This window comes from Ochotona curzoniae, unplaced genomic scaffold (assembly GCF_017591425.1).
Source record: "Ochotona curzoniae isolate NIBS_2020 unplaced genomic scaffold, NIBS_Ocur_1.0 scaffold_3835, whole genome shotgun sequence".
In the NCBI taxonomy this organism is placed as follows: domain Eukaryota; kingdom Metazoa; phylum Chordata; class Mammalia; order Lagomorpha; family Ochotonidae; genus Ochotona; species Ochotona curzoniae.
In genome coordinates this window covers 33,767,194-33,788,634 of record NW_024467114.1, presented here as the reverse complement: position 1 = coordinate 33,788,634, position 21,441 = coordinate 33,767,194, and the positions used below count along the sequence as shown (strand labels likewise).

Sequence of the window (21,441 nt, the reverse complement as noted above, 5' to 3'; positions counted from 1 at the left end):
AATCATCTCAAACCACATGGAGAAAACTAAAAGCATCCTAAAACATTCGAGGTTCCTAACCTGTCAATCACCAAGACCTATCCACTCTACCTCCTTGACACATCTGTCTTCCCTTGGCCATTCCAACCATGTCAACTTAACCCAAGTGCTCAACAGTCCTCCTCCACCTTGTCCAACAGAAGCTTGGAAAAATGCAATAGGACAAAACAGTATGCAGGAAAACAAAAACTGAGAAGTAAAAAAAAAAAAAAAAAAAAAAAAACCAGCAAGAAAGTCAAGACAACTCTACGCTAACACCTTATAAGACACACACCTAATGCCTTAACAACTAGACACGGACCTGCTTTGAATTTCTAGGATATAAAACAATACAGCAACCCAATTTCAATCCTAAGACCAAGTGTCCCTAATATATAAACAGAGGCCTCATACAGGTCCTCAAAATCTGCTTTTCAAATTTATCTGGGGTTGTCTGAGGGAGTTTACTCTAACCAAACTACAAAGGGACTGAAACTCTGGCTAGAATGTCAAAATCCTAACATCATATATACACCATACAGCAATTCACTTTTATCGTAAGATCTCCGACGCTCTCTATCTTTGCCACTGCACATCTTCCTGGAGAAGATTTGCATGGCAAGTGAATTATAAGATTTATGATGAGCATGGAACTGTATCAAAGTCATCCAGGCAGACCGTGTGGTGTGGTCCACTAAGCTGCTGTGGCCTGTGACCCCGCATCCCATCGGAGCATCTGGAGTTCAGCTTCCTGTTAGTGCACCCCCAGGAACAGCCGTGAATGATGGCCCAAGGACTCTGGGTCCCTGCCACCACAGGGAGACTGAGAGGGCTCCCCGCTATTTGAGAGGTGAACCAGCAGATGAAAGCCATCTCTATCTCTCCATCACTCTGCCTTTGAAATAGAGATGAATATATACACCTTAAGTCATCTCAGGCAATGGTCTCCACCTGAGAACTGAAAGGAATGGCTCTTAAGACTTCCACAAAGTAAGGCCAGGTGGTGTTCCCATCACCTTCTAGATTATTCCGAGTTAGCTCTGCATCATGCATCTGAACACGTGTGGCCATCACTGTAATCACTTTTCAGCCTACTTAGGGTTAACCAACCTTCAGTGATATGTTCTGTCCTTGAACATTCAAAGTCAGAAATTACGTGACCAGTGGGGATTTTTCCAAAGACCTATTTTTATTGCAAAGTCAGATATACCAAGAGGAGAGACAGCAAGGATTCACTCCCCAAGCAGCCACAATTAATAATAGATCTTTCACATGCTCCATTTCCAGTTCAGCTCCCCATTAGCACTCCTGGGAAAGCAGTGGAAGATGGCCCAAGTGCATGGGACCCTGCCATCTCCGGGGCCAACCTGAAAGAAGCTGCTCCTGGCTCCAGCCTGGCCCAGAACTACGACCATTCAGGGAGTGAGCCAGGAAATGGGACATCCGTCGTTATCTCCCTCTTTCTCTCGAGCTCTGTCTTTCTATTAAATCAGTATTTCAAAAAAAGAAAACTATAAAAACCAAAACTTACTGGTGAGAATGACTCAAGACTTTATTGTTGAGAGAGCAGAAGCTTAAGCAAGGAAAATTCTCCCTTATGAGGGACAAGTCAGATGAGCTTTGAAATCAACTCTGGGGCCCGGTGCAGTAACCTAGTGGCCAAGATCCTCACCTTGAATGCGCCAGGATCCCATATGGGCACCGGTTCTAATCCCGGCAGCCCTGCTTCCCATCCAGCTCCCTGCTTGTGGTTTGGGAAAGCTTTGGGACCCTGCACCCGGAAGGGTGACCCGGAAGAGACTCCAGGCTCCTGGTTTCGGATTGGCTCAGCTCCAGCCATTGCGGCCGCCTGGGGAATGAATCCTCGGACAGAAGCCTTCCTCTCTGTCTCTCCTCTTCTCTGTATATCTGACTTTGCAATAAAAACAAATAAGTCTTTAAAAAAAAAAAAACTACTTGAATCACATGGCCACATCATAAAAGACCTTTGTAATACCACTGCGCCCTCCCATCCCTCCAGCTTCAGCCGAGACTCTGCCAGGTTACCGGCTGCTAAAATCCAGGTTCGGTTAATAAAATTAGGATCCCCTCTCATGTCACTGCCGCTTCCCTGAGCCACCTGACCCCAGATACCCTCTCCTTCCTTCTTCCCTCCCTCCCCCGCCAGTTAACTCCAGTCCCTCTTTCTGAAAGGCTAAAGGGGCGTGTTAGCCTCGGTGCCACGCTCGCTCGGGTCCACTGCCACCACTAGAGCACGCTCCCATCTCCGCCCTCAGCACCTAGAAGTGGCAGGTGCTGCAGCCAGGAGGAACCAAGGAGCGTCCACCGAGTCAGCAGGTGCGCGCATGCGCGGAGCCAGGGCGCCTCTCCCCTCAGGCGCGCGCGGCCATGGCGGGAACCAAGGGTTCCTGTCCTCCAGCCTCGTGCTCTGGCGCTCTCGTTATTCCACTTGCTGGCTCTGGTCACCTAACGGGCTCCGGGGTTAGGGGAAGGAGGCAGCCCGGGCTGCCGCATTCCGTCTCAGGTTCCAGTCAGGAGCCGCGGCGCGGGGGGAAGGAGCGACGGGGACGCGCGAGCCGCGTTTACCTCTCCAGGGCCTGCAGGGTGTAGCTGATGAGCGGCCGCTCCAGAATCGGGCAGAACTGCTTCGGGGTGCGGACGCCCATCCTCTCTCCGCAGCCCCCGGCCGGCAGGACGGCCGCCACGGTCGGCATGCGGCTCCCCGGCTCGGCTGAGGCCTCCAGGGCCGCGCCGCTCACGCAAGGCCCCGGCTTGGCGGGCCTGCAGTCGCCGGCCGCTCCGGGCTCCATGGCGTGAGACCGAGCCTACCCAAGCGACCTGCAGCGGTGGCGGCTGCTCGTCTGGCTGCCTCCGGTCGTGGTTTCGGGGTGACGAGGGGGCGAGGGACAGGGACGCGGCGCTCGCGGGCCCTGAGCGTCTCCGGGAGCCGCAGGGGACAGTCTGCGCCCGGCCCAGCGCCCCCGGGCGGGCTGGCCTTCCCGCTCAGGGCTGCAGGCGCAGGGGCAGCTCTGGCTGCGCACCCCGACGCGGAGCAGCTGTTGCAGGGGGAGGCAGTCGGCACTCGGTCCCGGGCTCCTCGCTGTTGCGGGATCTGGAGCCGGAGCCCAATGTGCGCACGCCTCCATTCCCTGAATCCCTTTAAAGCTCCCCCGAGGCTGCCTGGCCCCACCTGGGGTAAGGCAGAGTCAGGTGCACTGCAAAGTGGTTCTGCACCACCCATAACCTATGCGGGGGTGATAGGCTCCAAAAATCCTAAACATGTAACTTGAAAAACTTAAGGAGAACAGATTTATTTAAGAAGAACAGATTTTTTTCGGGGGGCGGGGTGGGGGGGCTTAAGTTGTATGCCCAGCTCCTGAGCTTTAATATATGTTGAATGGATTCCTGCTTGAATAAATTGTCAGTTCATACTTAGCAATCTTCAGCTGACAGTAACTTGACAATCTTGTGAAGGCTGTAAACTTCCAGAGATAATACCCCAATGGTCATTAGTTTATCCATTTTGCCAGTTTCAAATAGACTTGCAAGTTTTTGGCTGGTGCAGTGGCATAGTAGGATAAACCTCTCAAATGGGCACCGGTTCACGGCCCGCCTGCTCTACTTCCTATCCAGTTCCCAGCTAATGTGCCTGGGAGAACAGTAGAGGATGGCCCAGGTGCTTGGCCCCCGACACACACACGCGGAAGGGATTGCCAATCTCCTGGCTTCCGCTAGGCCCAGCTTGGGAGAGCAAACCAGCAGACAGAAGATTTTTTTGTCTGCCTCTACTTCTTTCTCTGTAAATCTGCCTTTCAAATAAAATAATCTTTTTTAAAAATATTTTTTTTTCTACTCTTATCCTTGCCGTTTGGTGTGCTTGAAAGCGTTCTGTCACTTTTGTTACTCATGATGTGTTGTTGCTCATTGCCGAGCTCCTGAGTTGCGCTGTGTCAGATGACGGTCGTTTTTTAAAATTATTGTCGTTAGAGTTTCTTTCTAATTTGGTATTCAAAATCTCTTGAGCGTGGCCAACAGCCAAAGAAACCACTCCAGGAGAGCTGGGGTAGGAGGTGAGTGGGAGGTTTTATTACTTACAATACATCTGAGAACATGGGGAGCCCTGAAAACAGAAAGGCCAGGAAACTAAAGGGTGCTGAGCCAGCAGCAAGTGGGACCAAGGAATGATGAAGCCCCCAGCCTTAGGGTTTCCCCAGGGCGTTATGAATTGTTTAGTTTGAGGAGAACACACACCAAAGGGATTCTTAGATTTTCTCGTGGTCTGCAGCTGTGGGATGAAGAACACGGCCTCCCCCACAGCACACAGTGCAAGACAGGAAGAGCTAGGCCCCGGGGGAGGGTTTTCAACATTGTAAGTCCCATCTGAACACAGATGTCGCAAATTCATGACAGGCTTGCCACACCGGTGTCCAGCCTAGCCACTCTCTCAGGATGCGCTTGTTGACTAAATAGATGGGTGAATGAGTAAATGAGTGTGTAACACTGATCTTAATGCATCCCTCTTTAAAGTGGAGTGACAGCTGTTCTTCCTGGCCTTGATCTTGAAGAAGGCCAACTGTGATCAGAAAGATCTTATATAAATTGCCATCAGATCATAATAGACAAATTTTGCTCAAAATTTCATTTTAAGTTTTATTCTCAGAGCAAACACTAGTTGAGCTTTATTCGCTGCAAAACCTTGGATCTTACAAACGTTATATTAACAAGTTCTAATAACAAAATGGACTAATCACTCAGAGAAATATCATGAGAAGCAGCCTTCTTCTGTCTGTTTTATACAGATGGAAACCATTAGCTTCATTTTAGGCATATTTGAATAGAAAACATAGTTTCCATGCTATGCTATACCGACTTAGAGTAACTATATCAGGATAATCTTCAGCCATTTGGAAGTACCCTACCAAGCGGGACCACCTGGAACCTGTTGTTAGCAGCTGCTCTGAAATACCAGGTGAACAGCTTAGAAAAAAATAAGCTCCCACCTGGTCATCGCCAGACAGAGCTTACAGACTGTGGAGGTTCTCCCAGGGTTTTCCATCCTCACCTTCTATGGGAGGCAAAATTCTGGCTTATCAGAAACACCCAGGTCCTAATCCCCCAAATCTAAGACTATAGTAAATCATCTGACTCACTTTAAAACTATAAATATTATAAATTCTTTAATATTTATTTGTTTTTATTGGAAAGTCAGATATGCAGAGAGGAGAGACCAAGAGAAAGATCTTCTGTCCACTGATTAACTGATTACTGGGGAGTAAACCAGGAGATGCAAGAATATCTCTCTCTCTCTCTCTCTCTCTTACTCTCTCTCTCTCTCACCTTTTCAAAATTTTTAAAGCAGAAAGACAGTCCTTACTCTATCGTATTGCCTTTGCTTCTTTGCCTAAAATCAGTTAATTATATCCAGGGGGATCTATTTCTAGCTTCTTCCTCTTGTTTCGCTCGTCATATCACCTCTCACCATACATCTGACTTGAAGACTATAGCTTGCTGGTCAACCTTGAAATCCAATAGCGTCAATCGTCTATTTTTGTTTTTCTTTAATACTGTTCTAGATCTTGCTTCTCCATGTAAACTTTAGAATCACTCGGTCAATATTCTCAAAACAGCTCGTTGAGCTTCTAACTGGAATCTAATCTTAAATTTCAACTTGAAAAGAACTGACATCTTAATCATGCTGAATCTTTCTGCAAAGATGGAAAATCTTTCTTTTTTTTGAAAGATTTATTTTCATTGGAAAGGCAGATCTGCAGAGAGAAGGAGTGACCGAGAAAAGATCTTCCATCTGCTAGCTCACTCCTCAGATGGCCGCAATGGCCACAGCTCAGCCGATCCAAAGCTGAGCACCCAGGATGTGAACCAGAGCTGGAATCTGGAGATGCTCGCAACAGAGGCAAAAACAAGCCTGCTGCATCACAACCTCAGCCCACAGATGTGCATTGTTAGTGTGAGTTTGTTGTAGGTATGGAACAAACTCAAATAAACATTGAGTTAAGAATCAGAGCCCGGAGTGGTAGTTTAGCATCTAAAGTCCTCACCTGGCACACGCCAAGAGCCCATATGAACAGCACTTGGCTGGAAGGGAAGACTCCTTCCTACCTAAAATTGTTGCATTTCATCAAGGGTCTAACACAGCACTTGCTCATTAATGAGTCATTGGCTGGAGGAGTTGGGCAGGCGGGGGGGGGGGGGGGGAAGAGAGAAAGACTAAGAAATGGAAACTGGACCAGTGCAGTGGCTCCACCGGCTAATCCTCCACATGTTTGTGCCGGCATCCCACATGAGTGCCAGTTCATGTCTCCATTGCCCCACTTCCCATCCAGTTCCCTCCTTGTGGCCTGAGAAAGCAATGGAGGATTGCCCAGGTGCTCGGGACCCTGCACTCACGGGGGACACCAGGAAGAAACTCCTGGTGCCAGATCTGCTCAGCGGTGGCCATTGCTGGCATTTGGGAGGCAACCCAGTGGATGGAAGACATTCTCTATCGCCACACTCTCTGTAGAAGAAAAAGAAAATCTTAAAAAAAAAGAAAAGAAAAGGCAAGGAAAAGAGAGAAAATGAAAGAACTGAAATGGAAGCATTCTATCCACAAGGTTATCCTTTCTTTTCATTTCAAAAAATCATGGTGGGACTAGAAAGGCTACAACTAGTATCAGCTTATGTGCTCCTAGACACATTACTTCCATGCAGGTCCACCCCGGCTGTGTACCAGTCCAGGCACTCAGCCTGCCACCCAGGGAATGCAGGAAGCATGGCAGTTAGTCAGCCAGGCCATCTCGATACTCTGTCACTCTTCCCTGGAGATAGTTCTGTGCCAGGTTCCTCCGCCGTGTCATCCCAACTCGAGACCTCTGCAGACTGGGCCCCCATGTCTCTGCAGCATCTGCCTGGCAGAAGGGGTCGTATGCGTCCTGGCTACCCAATCAGAACTTACAGAATGAAAGTATCAATACTGAACAATTAGGAATATGTGTACTCAACAGAAAATGTGAGATATTTTCTCAAGTAGTCATTGGATTGGATTCACTAGAAGAAATATTTCCCCAGCTTTCTTCATTCTGGAAAAATTAAATAAGCCAGATTTTGCATCAAGTGCTTCTTCAGTATTTTACATTTTCCCCCTTATTGAAATTACTCTGTGATTCTCCCTTGTGTTTATGTGTATGCATACTTATTTAATTTGAAATACGGAGTGACAGAGCATGTGAGAGAGAAAGACAGCAAGATCATGCATCTATTGGTTCAATGCTACAAATGCCCCCTACAGCCAGGGTTGAACCAGGCCATCGTCAGGGGCTCTGGTCCCCTGCATTGGTGACAAGAACTCAAGGACTTGGGCTATTTCCCAGGTTAACACAGAATCAGGGAGCTATAGTGAAAGTGGAAGTAGAACTGTATACCAAGGCAGTGGCTTAACCCACTGTGCCACATATTTGTCCCTAAGCTTCTAATTCCTAAAAACATTTCATTGCAAGAGAAAATTAAAACAATTACTGCACTTTTGAACATAAATATTTGTTCTCAAGAATATTCTTTCTTTGAACTAATCAAATCTTTTTGACTGAATACATAATCCAAGAAATTATAAGATACACAAACCAGAGAAGTCAGACAATGAATTTTTAAGCTCAACCATCTAGGACACTTTTTTTTATTTTTACTTCTGCAAATTGAACCGTGAATTTAAAGATTAGAAATGCAATATCTGTTCTATTAAAATTTGTTTTCCCTAATACTTAAATTTTAGAAATATTTTCTTCCTTTCCACAACAGCAATTTTTCTTGAAGTAATTAAATAAATATTTTCTCTAGAACTTATGTGAGTGGAGTAAGGATATTGAAGAACCAGAATTTTTTTTTAAGAGCTCTTTAGTTGACTGGTTAAATTTCTTCTCCATTTCTCACCCTGCCCATTTCATTTTGGGTGAGTTAATGAGAAATGAATTGGCCAAAATGCAAGGAGTATGGAAGATGAGAAAAAGACAAAGGCTTGGATAAAGAGAACTAGATAAGTGGGTCCTAAATAGTCAGGACTTTATTTAAAATAGTTCTCTTCCAAAGAGACTTCAAATTGTTGTCTACTTAGCGGACTGGAGAACTCCACTTGTCAAAATCAATTGTTTCTCAGACAGATGATGTCAACTGACAGCCAGCAGCATGCAGGGCACTGATGACCAAGCCAGGAACTTTGAGAGAACAGAATAAATGGATACGATTCTCTTTCTAATCAATCAGGGTGACATCTCTTGGAAGTTGCCTTGTCTGTTGCACATTAATAGCATGTTGTAAACACATTTTGAACTTCTAAAAATTGCTTGTAATTATAAAAACAATTTTTCTGGTCATGTTAATTACAGTTTTAAAAAGTGATGATGAAGGCTTAGCTATTGATTCATTGCAAATCCTAGGACCCCAGGGAGGTGTCACAGGCAGAATGGCGTAACCCAAGCTACTTTTGGATGGATGACTCAGTTGCACTACTCAAATAGACTTTCATTTAGAGTCCAAGACTACCAATATTCATATGCTGCAGCAGTGCATTGGGAATCTTTTTTAATTGGCAGATTCAATTGCCATTCTTAAATACATGTAAGAAATTTGCCAGATACTGAAAAAAAAAAAATATATATATATATATGCTGTTGAAGTTTGAACTTGGGGGAAAAAAAAGGACAAGCAGAATTTGAATCTTAGCTACCAAGCATTAATTTATACGTAAGTCTAAATTATGTCTGTCCTTAGCAAAGTATCAGCTTCCCAGATGTTCTCAACATCACCCATTCTCACTGTGCGTTCCACATGCCGATAGTTAATCCTGTACTGGGACAAGGGAGAGAATAGAGAAAACAGGTGCCAGCGGAATGGGCTGGAGCACCAGCAGGCACAGCCGGCCGAATAATCACAGCTCTTCAGGCAAAATACTGCAAAGAGCACGCCGTGACTGTTCACTACTGGAAAACATCCAATGGTCAACCGAGCAGCTCACACTCTCAGCACAGGTGCAATGCCTCCTCTGGGACAAGTGATTTTCCTCATTCTAGATACTCAATTAACATTTTCTGCACCTTTCCCTCCCTTCATGGTACTTAGTGTCATTTATTTAGCTCCCTGACATACCTAACTTGTCTCCCACCCTCATCACTAAGTAATCAGGGTCATTTTTCTTAGGGAAGAAGTGTAGAAGTCACATAAGAAAACACCAATGCTGCTAGTGTAGAGCGCCATGAGTTCTCACAAATTGAACACATCTGTGTAAGCAGAGTCCAAATTAAGAACTTATAAAGAAAAAAAAAACTAACAGCAACCCAGGAGATGCCTAGTTTTGTCTTCTAGGTTGATATATGAACTATATAAAATAAAACTGAAAGATAAATAGAAACCCAATTTCTCAAGATAAACTTGAGCAAATTCAAGACTTTTTGCAAGTAATGACTGCAGTCACCCAGTTCAACCCTAAGGAAATCTAACCCTTGGGTTGATCCTCTGCCTGCTAGTACTAGTATCCCTTATAGGTGCCAGTTCATGTCCCGGCTGCTCCACTTCCAATCCAGCTCTCTGCTTATGGTCTGAAAGAGCAGTGGGGGCTGAGATGGCCAGCTCCTTGGGGCCTTGCATTCACATGGGAAACCCGAAAGAGGCTTTTAGCTCCTGGTTCCAAGCTTCAGCTCAGCTCATCTCATCTCTGGCTGTTTGCAGCCATTTGGGGCGTGAACAAGCAGATGGAAGATTACTTTGTGTGTCTCTCCTCTCTCTGTAAAAATCTGCTTTCCAAATAAAATAAAGCTTTTTTAAAAGAAATCTGTGTCTATGCTTTCTGTTTTGCATTATTGATTGAAAAATGGATGCATATTGGAGACTTTTTGAACGTGAGAAAAATGGAAAGAAAGCAGAAGAAGCCAAGTTAAGTCTGTAAGGGGGATGTCAGATGATTTCCTATGGCAGCTGTTGCTATGATTGTACTTCGGCTTCTGGATCATACTGGAAAGGCCATGTCTCATCTCTTCCAATTCTTCGAGGAACTTCTTCAGGGCCTCCATCATGCTAGTTGAAAATCTCTGCGAAAACTCTGCTCTTGCTTGCTGCTGAGCTGGCAACAACGGGCTGGGCATCTCCCACGCAGACAAGCTGCTTCACTTCAACTTGTCTGTCAGAATGGTATTATATGAACCAATCGAGTTGCCCATGGTATTAGTTGTCATCTTTCTGTTAGTAATTGGTCTTCATCAATTAACACACAAACAAAATTAATTTGCTTTGGGAAAATCGCTGTTAAATTGCTTCATCATCAGCATCATCTCATCCCTTCTTAAAATGAGTTATCCATCTCTGCACGCCTGAGTCCTTTGGGACACTGTCCCCAGAAGCCATCAGCGATTTCACAATCCTTCCACTTGCACTTCATTGTAAACTCAGTATGTGTTCTTGCTTCAATTTTAGCAGAATTTCTATTTCTTGGAAAAACACTGTTTCTGTTGATGGCTTACTCTTCTTAGTGTCTCAAATTGTATACTGTCTAGACAGATTAGTATGAGCTTATTTTGATGCCAAAATGAATTCTGAAATCATGTGTAGGTGTTTTTCATAATATGCATTTTGATGTGCCCCTTGTTATCTAGCTAGCTATCCGTAGCTACGTAAAAGAATAGATGCATGCACAAATATACAAACTTACAAACATGTATGCATAAATGGAATGAATTGCTTATGTATTCAAAAGAGAAGGATTGGAAATAATTTTCTATCATAAAGTAATTACCATGCCTGTGAGGCAGTCTAGTACTACGTGAATGCATAACTTATTTGTGAATGTATGGAACAAAGACTAGGTCAGCCATTAAGATAAACATTTTTAAAAACCAGGAATAACTGATGCGTTAAGAAAGGAGAGAAAATGAAAGCATATGAAATGTTCCAATAAAATCACTAAAAGTAGAGGGACTGTAGAAGACAAAATACAACACAGATGAAACAAATAGAAAACAGTAAGAAATACAGGGTAGGTAATTGATCCAGCTGTAATCACTGCTAATGATCACTGGTCTATATATACCAATTACAAGTGCAGATGATCAGAATAGGTCAGAAAACGAAGTTAAACCACATGCTATCCATAAGAAATTCATTTTGATTAATTTATAGCAAAGGGTGAGGAAAAATATACCCCAGTAACACTAGTAAAAATGGGAGAAATAAGTATACTGATTTCAAGCACAGCCATCTTTAGAACAAGGAAAGCAATCAGGAATAAAGAGGGGCATTTCATAATGTTTAAGAGATCACTTCTCCAAGAAAGCATAGTAATCCTTTGTACAAATGCATCTGACACAAGAATAACAACATAGATGACACAAAAAACTGACAGAACTTCAAGGAGTTGTAGATGAGTCCACTGCAAAAAATTCATTCAAGAAACAGCAAATTGCAACATACAGAAGGGCTAAGGTAAGGGTTTGTCTGATGCCTTAAAGTACATCAACTTCACAGAATTTGACAGAAAATGATGAACGCTACTAAAAGAAAATTAAAACCAAAAGTAAAACAATCCTAATATAATTACCTGCTTCGTTTAGCCCTAAAGCCCTATGCTGATGAATGGAAACTGTATGGAAGGGAACATGCATCAGTTAGACTTACACAAAAACTGGCTTTGTCTTATCCACATTGTTGAGATTTTTCTCTTTTACCAGACAAGGATGCCTTGTGGGTGGGGCAGTGTGCATGCCTACTGTATCCAGTCATCTTCTGTCTGGGCTGCCACCCCCACCCCCTTGGGAAGCTGACTGACTTGCCTGGAGGACTGGATTAGGGACCTGCACCTAGGACACTAAACAGGAGTGATGATTCTGAAAATGTGTGACATGGAAGAATAAAAAGCAATAGGAAAATCTCTCTTACTGGACCCAGCTCTCCATCAAGGTGCTAGGCCCAATTTTCATGCTGAACTGTCCCTTCCAGCAAATCTTCCTGATACTTTAAATTTTCTATTAAGCAAGTTGGAGTTGCCTATTTAGCACTCATCTATAACGAAGGAATGTCAGCCAGTCAGAAAGCAAGAAGTGATGCAAGGTCCGCCTTCCACAGGGGAGAGAAGCTGCACTGGGGCTTCCTCACCCTGGTCTGGGGGAGGGCTAGTTCAGGGTCGCAAGCTTGGAAGCCACTCCCCATCCCCACCTTGATTGTCCTTCCGGCCCATCTGTGATGCTAACCTCTCATCACCTGGAACCTGAGAGGGGGCGGTATTGAACTGTTGCCTAACTGCGTCCCTCACTGTCCCCATAAAGGCCCAGTGATAGGCTATCACTCTCTCTTGGTCACGTGCTTCCATCACTCTAGCACTCCGACTCTTGGCCTTCCTAGTACCTGCTTGATCTCTGTTTCCTGTAGACAGCCTCTGAGGACAAGTAGCTGCTTTAGGTCTGTATTCCTCAGCCTCTGTTCACTGCTTGGATGAGTTAGTGAAGATGCTAATGCTAAGATGCTCTGTATTTCTAAATTGTGAGGTGAGGCCTAGAGGTAATGGAATATAGGCAGGGATACCTGGAAAAGGCGAATGTTTACAGCTTTGTAAGTGTGCCCGACTGTTAGCTGCATGTCTCTTAGGATGGCATATTGCTGGGGAAGCTGGGACATAGGTCTTCAGTTTAACTAATGGACTTCATGGTAATGACCATTTGTTCTTCTCAGGATTTAGATTCAGACTGGATTGCCAATGGACTTGTCTTTTGCTAACTTCTAGCGAGCCCTGTTATCACCAAGCTTGGTTAGTACAGACTCCTTAATATAAACTAATATAAACATTCCAACCGCTAAGGAGACCACGGAGACTAGGAGTGCCTTCGGAGGCCGAGAACTCTGAGGTCATCCACTCCCATCTGGAGCCTCCATAGGGGATGGAAGAAGTCCAAACTCTGCAGTGCAGAAACCAGCGCCATCGGAACGATGGCCAGGAGCCCTGAGCGGTCTGCAGAAACAGAAGAATAATAAACTTCCTTCGGGAATAGGGAGGCGAGCTCTCTCTGGTCCTAGCCTGGCTCTGGCTCTGGGTCCCCACCCTCCCTCACGGTGATCATTAGGATCACTCCAGTAACCCCGTAAAACAAACAAACAAATATGCAAACAAACAAAAAAATCTAGAATGGACAAACAACATGGAAAGCTTAGAATCAGACAGGAAATGGACCCAAGCATGCCTCACTAGGTGGGACACAAAGATTAGTTACACCTCACTGGGGTATGGGGGATTTCTCTGCACACCCATCCTAAAAAAAAAAAAAAAAAAAAAGTATTGTACCTAAACTGATAACTGTTTGGAATCAGGTTGAATACAAACCAAAATTGAAATGTCTATGAAGAAGTCACAGGATGTAATTAAGAAACCGCATCTTCCTATCAACATACTATTAATCAATGTCATGTCAATTGATGCCATGAGGTAGTAAGTGGCTGTTGACGTTATGTCGGGGCCTTTGATTGATTGGGATGATGCTTTGCTGGCTTTACCTTCAGACCAGAGATGGTCTCACCAACAAATCGTTGAACCCAGTAGGTTAATAAGACACTGGACTTTATGCTTGGTAAATACTTCCAATGAAAGAACCTCAACTGAATTTAAATTGTGGTAACGCAGCAAGGTGGAGAAATCCACCATGGGGAGAGGGTTCGGGGAGGGGTGGGGGGAATACCAATGCCCATAGCACTGTGTCACATAATGCGATGCAATTAATAAAATTAATATATATATATATAATTAAGAAAAAAACAAAATAAAGACTACTAAAAATGGTAAAATATATATATATATAAACTAGTTTTGTCTGGCATGATCTCTCTTGCACCCTGCAACATGTTCTAAAATTTATGCAATAAAGTGCTTGATTACACAGTTAAGGTCACAAGGATAGGCAGTAGAAGAAAAAGGCACCCAAGAGTGATATTATTTCTATTTCCATTCCAAGAAAGACTGATATAAAAAATGAATTTGTTGTCCACAAGTAATGATGACACACAGCACTTTAAGCGGCCGTTAAGACATGCAAGAAAAGCTTCAAAGTGCAGTTCAAATGTGTGATACAATGTCTTAGGCAAGTTTTCTAAAGTTACATGGAGCCCAGGAGTCTCAGTCAATCTAAGCTGTACTTCTGTGTGACCCTTGTAGCTATCTTGGTCTGTTCTGGTCGCCAGAACAAACTACCATTATGGTTGGCTTATCTACAGCAAACATTGACTTCAGCTGCAGGCTGAGGCGTGAGAGATGGAGGAGCTGGGGTTTCTGTCGGATGAGGACCCATTCCTCACAGGTGGTGCCTTCTCACGCCGTCACATTAGGGACTAGGCTGCAATGTACAAACTTCCGGGTGGCACAAATATTCGGACTACAATTTCACAAAGGTGTAAGGGACCATCAGAGAGTACAAAGAAAACGGGTGTTTAATTTTGCCTCGTCTCACTCAGCATCTGTTTTTAAATGCCTGTTCCATAATACACGTAATATATGAATATGATTATATATAATTTAAATGCCTAAGTATGTAAGGGGAGACGTGCTGAAAATTCTTATTTTCTTGTGGAAAATGTGTTCAGAAGAACGAGAACCTAACTGTGCAGAGTGACAAGCTCTCAGTTCACAGGAACAATGAAAAAAAGTGAAATAAAATGGTAATCAGAACCAGAGGATTGGATGGACCCGCCCCAGGGGAACTCTGAGAATGAGTCCTCAAGTGGTCTGTTGGTTAAGTAAACAAACATGAGGCAGTCAGTGGTCATGGTTAAGTGTAGATGCAGAAAGAGTAAATGTGCAAATTGTATTGTATCTCCATCTTTGTACTGTACAAATGTGGGAAATAACTAGAAAAAGTCAGCATAGCTCAAACTGACTTGAAAAGAGAATGGATAAAGGCATGAACCCAAAGAAAAATTCCCTCTTAGAGAAACTTGCACAGTGCCAAAACTTTGTATCTTGGTTAAAATGTAACAGATTAGTCAAGAATGTCCCCCAAGGAGATTTCTGCTTTTCTCTGAATTTTTCTGCCCGGAAAGCACTTCCATCTTTTCCCTGCTTCTGTTTTGATCCTGGTCCATTTTCTGTGCCAAGGGTTTTCTGTACCAAGTACATGAAGGACTGCTCAAGCCTCGTTCAGTTTGTTAGTCTCTACTTCAGAGATGTGTGACAACAAAACAGTGATGGCTCCCTTACAATCAGATGTTCTTTCGAGATGGACATAATCACCCCACTTTACAGATGGGACAATTGAGGCAGATGCCATTCAAAACAATCAACTTTTTAAGGAGATTAATTAATTAATTAGAAAAGTAAAGTGACAGAGATGGAGAGACAGAGATCTTCCATCCACTGATTCACTCTTCAAGTCTCTTCAACAACCAGGCCTAGACCGGACTAAAAGCTAGGAGCAAGGAAATCTTTCCTGGTCTCCCAGGAGGTGACAGAGACCCAGGTACTTGGGCCATCATCTGCTGCCTTCCCAGGAACACGATCCGGAAGCTGGATGAAACATAGAGCAGCCAGGCCCAGCATGATAGCTTAGCGGTTAAGGTCCTCGCCTTGAATGTGCCAGAACCCCATATGGGCGCTGGTTCTAATCCCGGCGGCCCCACTCCCATCCAGCTCCCTGCCTGTGGCCCGGGAAAGCAGTCGAGGATGGCCCCAAAGCATTAGGACTCTGCACCGTCGTGGGAGACCCAGAAGAAGCTCCTGGCTTCGGATCGGCATAGCATTGGCCGTTGCGCTCACTTGGGGAGTGAATCATCGAATGGAAGATCTTGCTCTCTGTCTCTCCTCCTTTCTGTATATCTGACTTTCCAATAAAAATAAATAAATCCTCAAAAAAAAGTAGAGCAGCCAAGACTCGAACTGGGTTGCCAGAGTCAGGAATAGCAGCTCAATTTGCGAGTCTACAGAGCAGTTGCAGGGTGATAGCATCCAGCATTCAGTGCCACGTTTCTCAAGGTCTATTCCTGTACTTTTCACTATCCTGCACTAATTCCTAAGAATACTCCAAACTTAATACAAATGAAACTCAGAAGGTTTTCCTCTTTTCATATTTTCCTTGTGCTCCCATTTCTAAGATTCCAACATTCTAGAAAAATTTCCCTGGGTTAATCTCCACACGTGGCTTTTCTAGCATAAGGCAGCAGAATGGGAGAAAAAGAAACTTTTCTAGGTACCAATGCTGTTCTTTCTATGCAATCAGATGGAGATAAAGGAAGAGTTGCAAACTTGGCAGTGCCTTTCATCCTTCGTACATCTGAAGGCTGTGCTGGGCAGCGCAGGCACTTTGCAAAGCCTGGCACAGCTGTTCAATCCCTTTGGTCTTTTATCTACGCTGTGCTTTCCCTTAATGCGCATCTTTGAAATGGTGAAAGCCACGTGCTTCATTTCTCATCATTCCACACCTAGGCCAAATTTCAGTGCAGGCTTTGAAGTGCCTCTGAAGTGGCTTGACGCCCCGTTGTCCTCATGCCCTGGAACTGCCCGGCTTGGCGGAGCTGTGACCCACCCCCCGCCGCCCCACGTGTGCAGGCCAGCTGTGAGTGTGGCTGGGTGGCCTCTTCCTTCTCCTGTGTGTGGCTCATGACTACTGCTGATGTGAACCGGTAGCTTTCGCACCTTTAGGAGTGACGTGGGAGTCAAGCAGCTACCCTGCCTCTAATTCATACATCTTCTACCGCAGGGCCTCCCTTAGGGGTTGTTCTCACCCTCAACTGTAAGAGCTGCCGTGACTCAAACGCTTCCTATGCTAAGGTTGGGGATACACTTGGCATAGTACATATTTGTGTTCTAGATGATTCCTTCTGGTGGCCATTTCATACTTGCTGAATCATAGTTCTGCTAGTTTTTTCTTGACTTTTTTGAACTGTTGACTTTCCTCTTGCAACCAATGTCCTATTTCAAAGCTCGAGGGACCTTTTGGAAGCAAATCTCCAAATAAAAATTATCACATATGCAGCCATAAGTTGACAATCACTGCATACTCTAATATAATTGCTATTAAAACATCTGATAACATTTTTTAAATCAAAGCACTTATTTCTATCTTCTACTCCAGAAGAAAAACATAGAAAAATCTCAGAAATTGTAGAAATCTGTAGAAGACATTTCTTATTTTTATGTGCAACATATTCATATTGCTAAAAGATGTTGTCTCGATGTTTGCTTTTTGGCTTCAAAATAGGCTGATTTATTTTTTGTCTTTCTTTTTAAGGATTTATTTATTTTTACTTGATTTATTTATTTTTACTTGAAAGGCAGATTTGCAGAGGCAAGTAGAGACAGAGAAACAAAACTCTTCTATTTGCTCTTCACTTCCCAAATGACCACAAAGCCAGACTATTTTATTTTTATTGGAAAGGCGGATGTACAGAGAGGAGAGACAGAGAGCAAGATCTTCCGTCCGATGATTCACTCCCCAGGTGAGCACAACGGCCAATGCTATGCCGATCAGAAGCCAGGAGCCTCTTCTGGGTCTCCCACATGGGTGCAGGGTCCCAAAGCTTTGGGCCGTCCTCAACTGCTTTCCCGGGCCACAGGCAGGGAGCTGGAAGGGAAGTGGGGCCGCCGGGATTAGAACCAGCGCCCATATGGGATCCCGGGCGTGCAAGGTGAAGACCTTAACCACTGCGCCACCGCGCCGGGCCCAGGACCTGGAGATTCTTTATGGGTCTTCCACATGGGTGCAGGGGCCCAAAGACTTGAGCCCCTGCTTTCCCAGATCGTAGACAGGGAACTGGATCAGAAGGCAGCAGCCCAGAGGTGAACTGGTGCCCATATGAGATGCTGGCACCGCAGACAGAATGTTCTACCACTGCATCGGACCCTAAGTGAATTTATTTGTTCAGGTAGGTGATATTTGACCTTAGAATAGTTTCCTAAGCTATGAAAGTTTCTCCCAAATGTTTCTCTTTTACAGTTTTGTCTTCATCATAAAATCCTGCCAGCAGGTGAACCTGGAAAGGACCTGTCAAGCTTGTTAATATCTACCTGTTCATGAATTACAGCAATGGGAGAGATTACAGACAAGTCAATGCCAGTCGCGTTGCCAGTCAATGCCTCCTGCAGATGTTCTACAGGAAGACCCTACAGGCCTCTGGGGATTGCACCTCCTCAGCTTCCAGGCCAGCAGGCTCCAGCTGGGGCCAGTGGGGAGGAAAGACAGAGGCAAGGCCTCACAGGACAGTCCTTCTGCCCACAGTCTCTCAATGTGCCCTCAGCTTTCAGGTTCCTGTATCAGCATCCTTCTCTCATTTTATAGGGCCCCGAATGACGACAGCTTTGCCATTGCGGGCCCTGTGTTCCCACACTGTGCATAGTACTCTACGCACCCAGGCTTGGACCATCAGTTTCCTTGTCTATCAAGCTCCCCTCACTTATTCTTAGCGCATCTCCTGCTGCACTTGGAGATGTGCCCGCAGATGTCACAGAAGGTACAATGTAGCTTGAATCCTGAAGGCCCTTCAGAAGCAACTTCTGAGATTAGACTTACAGCCTCCCAATTTGTGTCTCCCATATGGCCTGCAGAACAGCTTGAGTGGAGTTGGAAATGGGTAGCTCTGTATGTTTTGGCAGGTGCATCACTTTTTTAGATGTACTGCTGATATTTAGAAATTAGGACAAGCTACATAAACTTGATGTTTGGTGGGCTTTGGCTGCTGTGTAAGGAAACAAGTTGGAAGCTCTCTTGTTCCTGCTGCTTCCTCTCATTTTCCTTGGTCTCAATGCCAAACTTGAGGTTTTCATAAGGCAGACACGAAGTTTGTGAACCATTTTTTGCTGACTATTTTTCTCCCAGAGATATTTGTGTTTGAGAGAAACCAAAAGTGCCAAATCCTAGAAAGTATCTTCTCATGTGAGAATTTGGGATATTAGTCTTTATGGCTTGCTAGAGAAGTCTGGCCTGCTTTGTACACTAACCAGGATAATGGGCCCGCAGGGCTCCTGATGACCTTGGAAAGTGACAGAGTGATGGAAGGGGCTTAGCTGGCAGCAGTCCTGAGAGAACGTGGCTTCTCAGAAGTAATTCCTTGGCTGTGCTTATCTGTCCATACTAGTCGTTTTCCCTGTGGTCAGCATATTCCACGTCTTTGTTTGGATGCACCGTACAACTGTTATGGAATTGCAGCTGCTTCCCCTTGCAAACACTCACTGCTGCTCCTAATGATAAGAGATAATAAAGCACAACAGAAACATCTTTAGTCTCTTCACCACACCTGCTTGGGTTGAGCCGTATTACTGCATCGTGCATGTGTGAACTCCAAAGGAACACGTGCTCAGAGCACTGATGCAGCTCCAACATCTGCTGGGAAATGCTCCCTGGAATTTTCCCCTTTGTTATGTGGATGCAGGAATGGAAATACATGTTGCATTTACAAATGGAATTGGGGTCTTTGAAATGAATCATTAGCCTCAAACAGGTGTTAATGTCTAAATGCATATAGTGAGAACACAATTTTGGGTATCACAGTTACTGCCCATAAAATGTTCCATATTCTGGGATATTGCTTTACTAGGACATTCTCCCATGCATGCTACTATGCAACTAGGCAAATCATCCTGCCATTGCATGCCTCCCTCTGAATGGATTATATTGGTGCATTTCAGAAGTGCATGGTAACTTCAACTTTACCTCTCCATGTGTAAGAGATAAGCCATATAAGAGGTTCCAAAGAATGAAGCTCTACATGGCCTTTAAATTCCAAATTATCATCAGCAGTAAAGCAGTTTTTACCTAATTCATGAAACCAATAAAAATAGGGATTTTACAAGGACTGTTGAAAACAAGATGGGTTGAAAAGAACATCCTAAATCTACTCAAATAATGAACGAACCAAATGGAATAAACCGTAACATTTGCAATAATTTAATACACAAAGGTAGGTCTTTTTCAAGAACTCATTCCGGGGGCTGGCACCAAGACGTTGCAAGCTAAGCCTCTGCCTGCAATACTAGCATTCCAGATGGGTGCAATTTAAGTCCTGGTGGCTCCACTTCTTGATCCCAGGGCTCTGCTAATGGCCTGAGAAAGTAGTCGAGGATGGATCAAGTCACTGGACCCGTACATACACGTCAGAGATTCGGAAGAGGCTCCTGGCTCCTGACTATGGATTATTTCACCTGTGGCTGTTGCAGCCATTTCAAGAGTGGACCAGTAGATGCAAGATGTCTCTCCATCTCTCCTTCTCTCTGTAACTCTGCCTTTCACATATGAATAAAATAAATCTTTTTTTTTTTTAAAAGGGGAGAAGTCAGTACTTAGAGTATGTCTTCTTAAAAACAAGTGTTTCAGTTCTGTCTGGCAAGCTTTACAATAATAAAGATTTTTAAATGTTGTCTTCTTAGGATTTGCTATAGTTTACCCCAAACATTCGCAGTGATATTATCATTCCCTTCTGAAATATATTCTTCCTTTGTAAATTCAGATAGTGCAATTTAAGTCACGGATTGCAGCAAGGATACCCTGTGGTTTTGCTCCAGAAAGACATTTGAAGGATTGCTTGTATGTTTTGCACTTACGTCATTGTCCTTAGCTAGATTGCCACTTTTCCACTAACATATTCTAACATCCAGACATGATTTTGCCAATTATGTGAAGGAATAGATGAATAAATAAATGTAAATATCTTAAAACTGATTGACTAGTATTATCGCTATCCTGTTTCCATCACCCTATATATGATTATGATTTTTTTTTTTACGTAAAAACTTTCTTTCAATGTTACAGGCAATATAGGTTGAGCCAACACGTGCTATTCCATATGGTGCCTTTGGAGTCCCAGCTACACCAGTTTCTCTGACCCAGCTTTCTGGATGGTCTGGGAGCAGAGGATGGCCCAATAACTTGGGCCCCTGCACTCCATGGATAAAGCTCCTGAACCTGGCTTCTGCCTGGCCACTGTGGCCATTCAGGCAGTGAATCAGCATGCGGAAGATCTCTTCCTTTCTGTTTCTCCCTATTTCTCTATGACTCCACCTTTAAAATAATTAAATATGTTTTAACAAATTAAAACTTTCAGCAAAAATGCAACACCATCATTTTACTAGACAGCCTCATCTTGGGGCGGCACTGGGCTCTGTGGTTAAGATACCTGTTGGAAAGCCTGCCTGGGTTTGAGTTCTCAAGCTTCTGATTCTGGCTTCCTGTGGACGAAGACCCCGGGAAGCAGCAGACAGCTGAGTCTCTGTCAGTCATGTGGGAGACTCAGATCAAGTTCCTGGATGCGAGATTGTAGCAACGGAGGAGTGAACCAGAGATGAGGTCTCTTTCTGTCTCAAACAAATAATGTTCTACAAAATTGTGGAAGTGGTGGAAGTTGTGGTACGGTGAGTCAAGCTGCCACTTGGATCCACTGTATCTCTTCGCACCGGGCCAATTGGAATCCTGGCTCCTCTAGTTC

The 21,441-nt window shown here is 44.3% G+C and overlaps 1 protein-coding gene across 3 annotated transcripts in view; it reads right to left on the bottom strand.

The window, feature by feature from the left end:
* Nucleotides 1–2,828, bottom strand: part of CRPPA (CDP-L-ribitol pyrophosphorylase A) — a 231,552-nt gene extending 228,724 nt beyond the window's left edge. For all 3 annotated transcript variants that reach the window (XM_040965017.1, XM_040965018.1, XM_040965019.1), the window contains exon 1: nt 2,605–2,828. In XM_040965017.1, coding sequence (XP_040820951.1) covers nt 2,605–2,828 — 224 coding nt within the window. The remainder of the gene's footprint in view (nt 1–2,604) is intronic.
* Between the last annotated feature and the right edge of the window lie 18,613 nt (nt 2,829–21,441).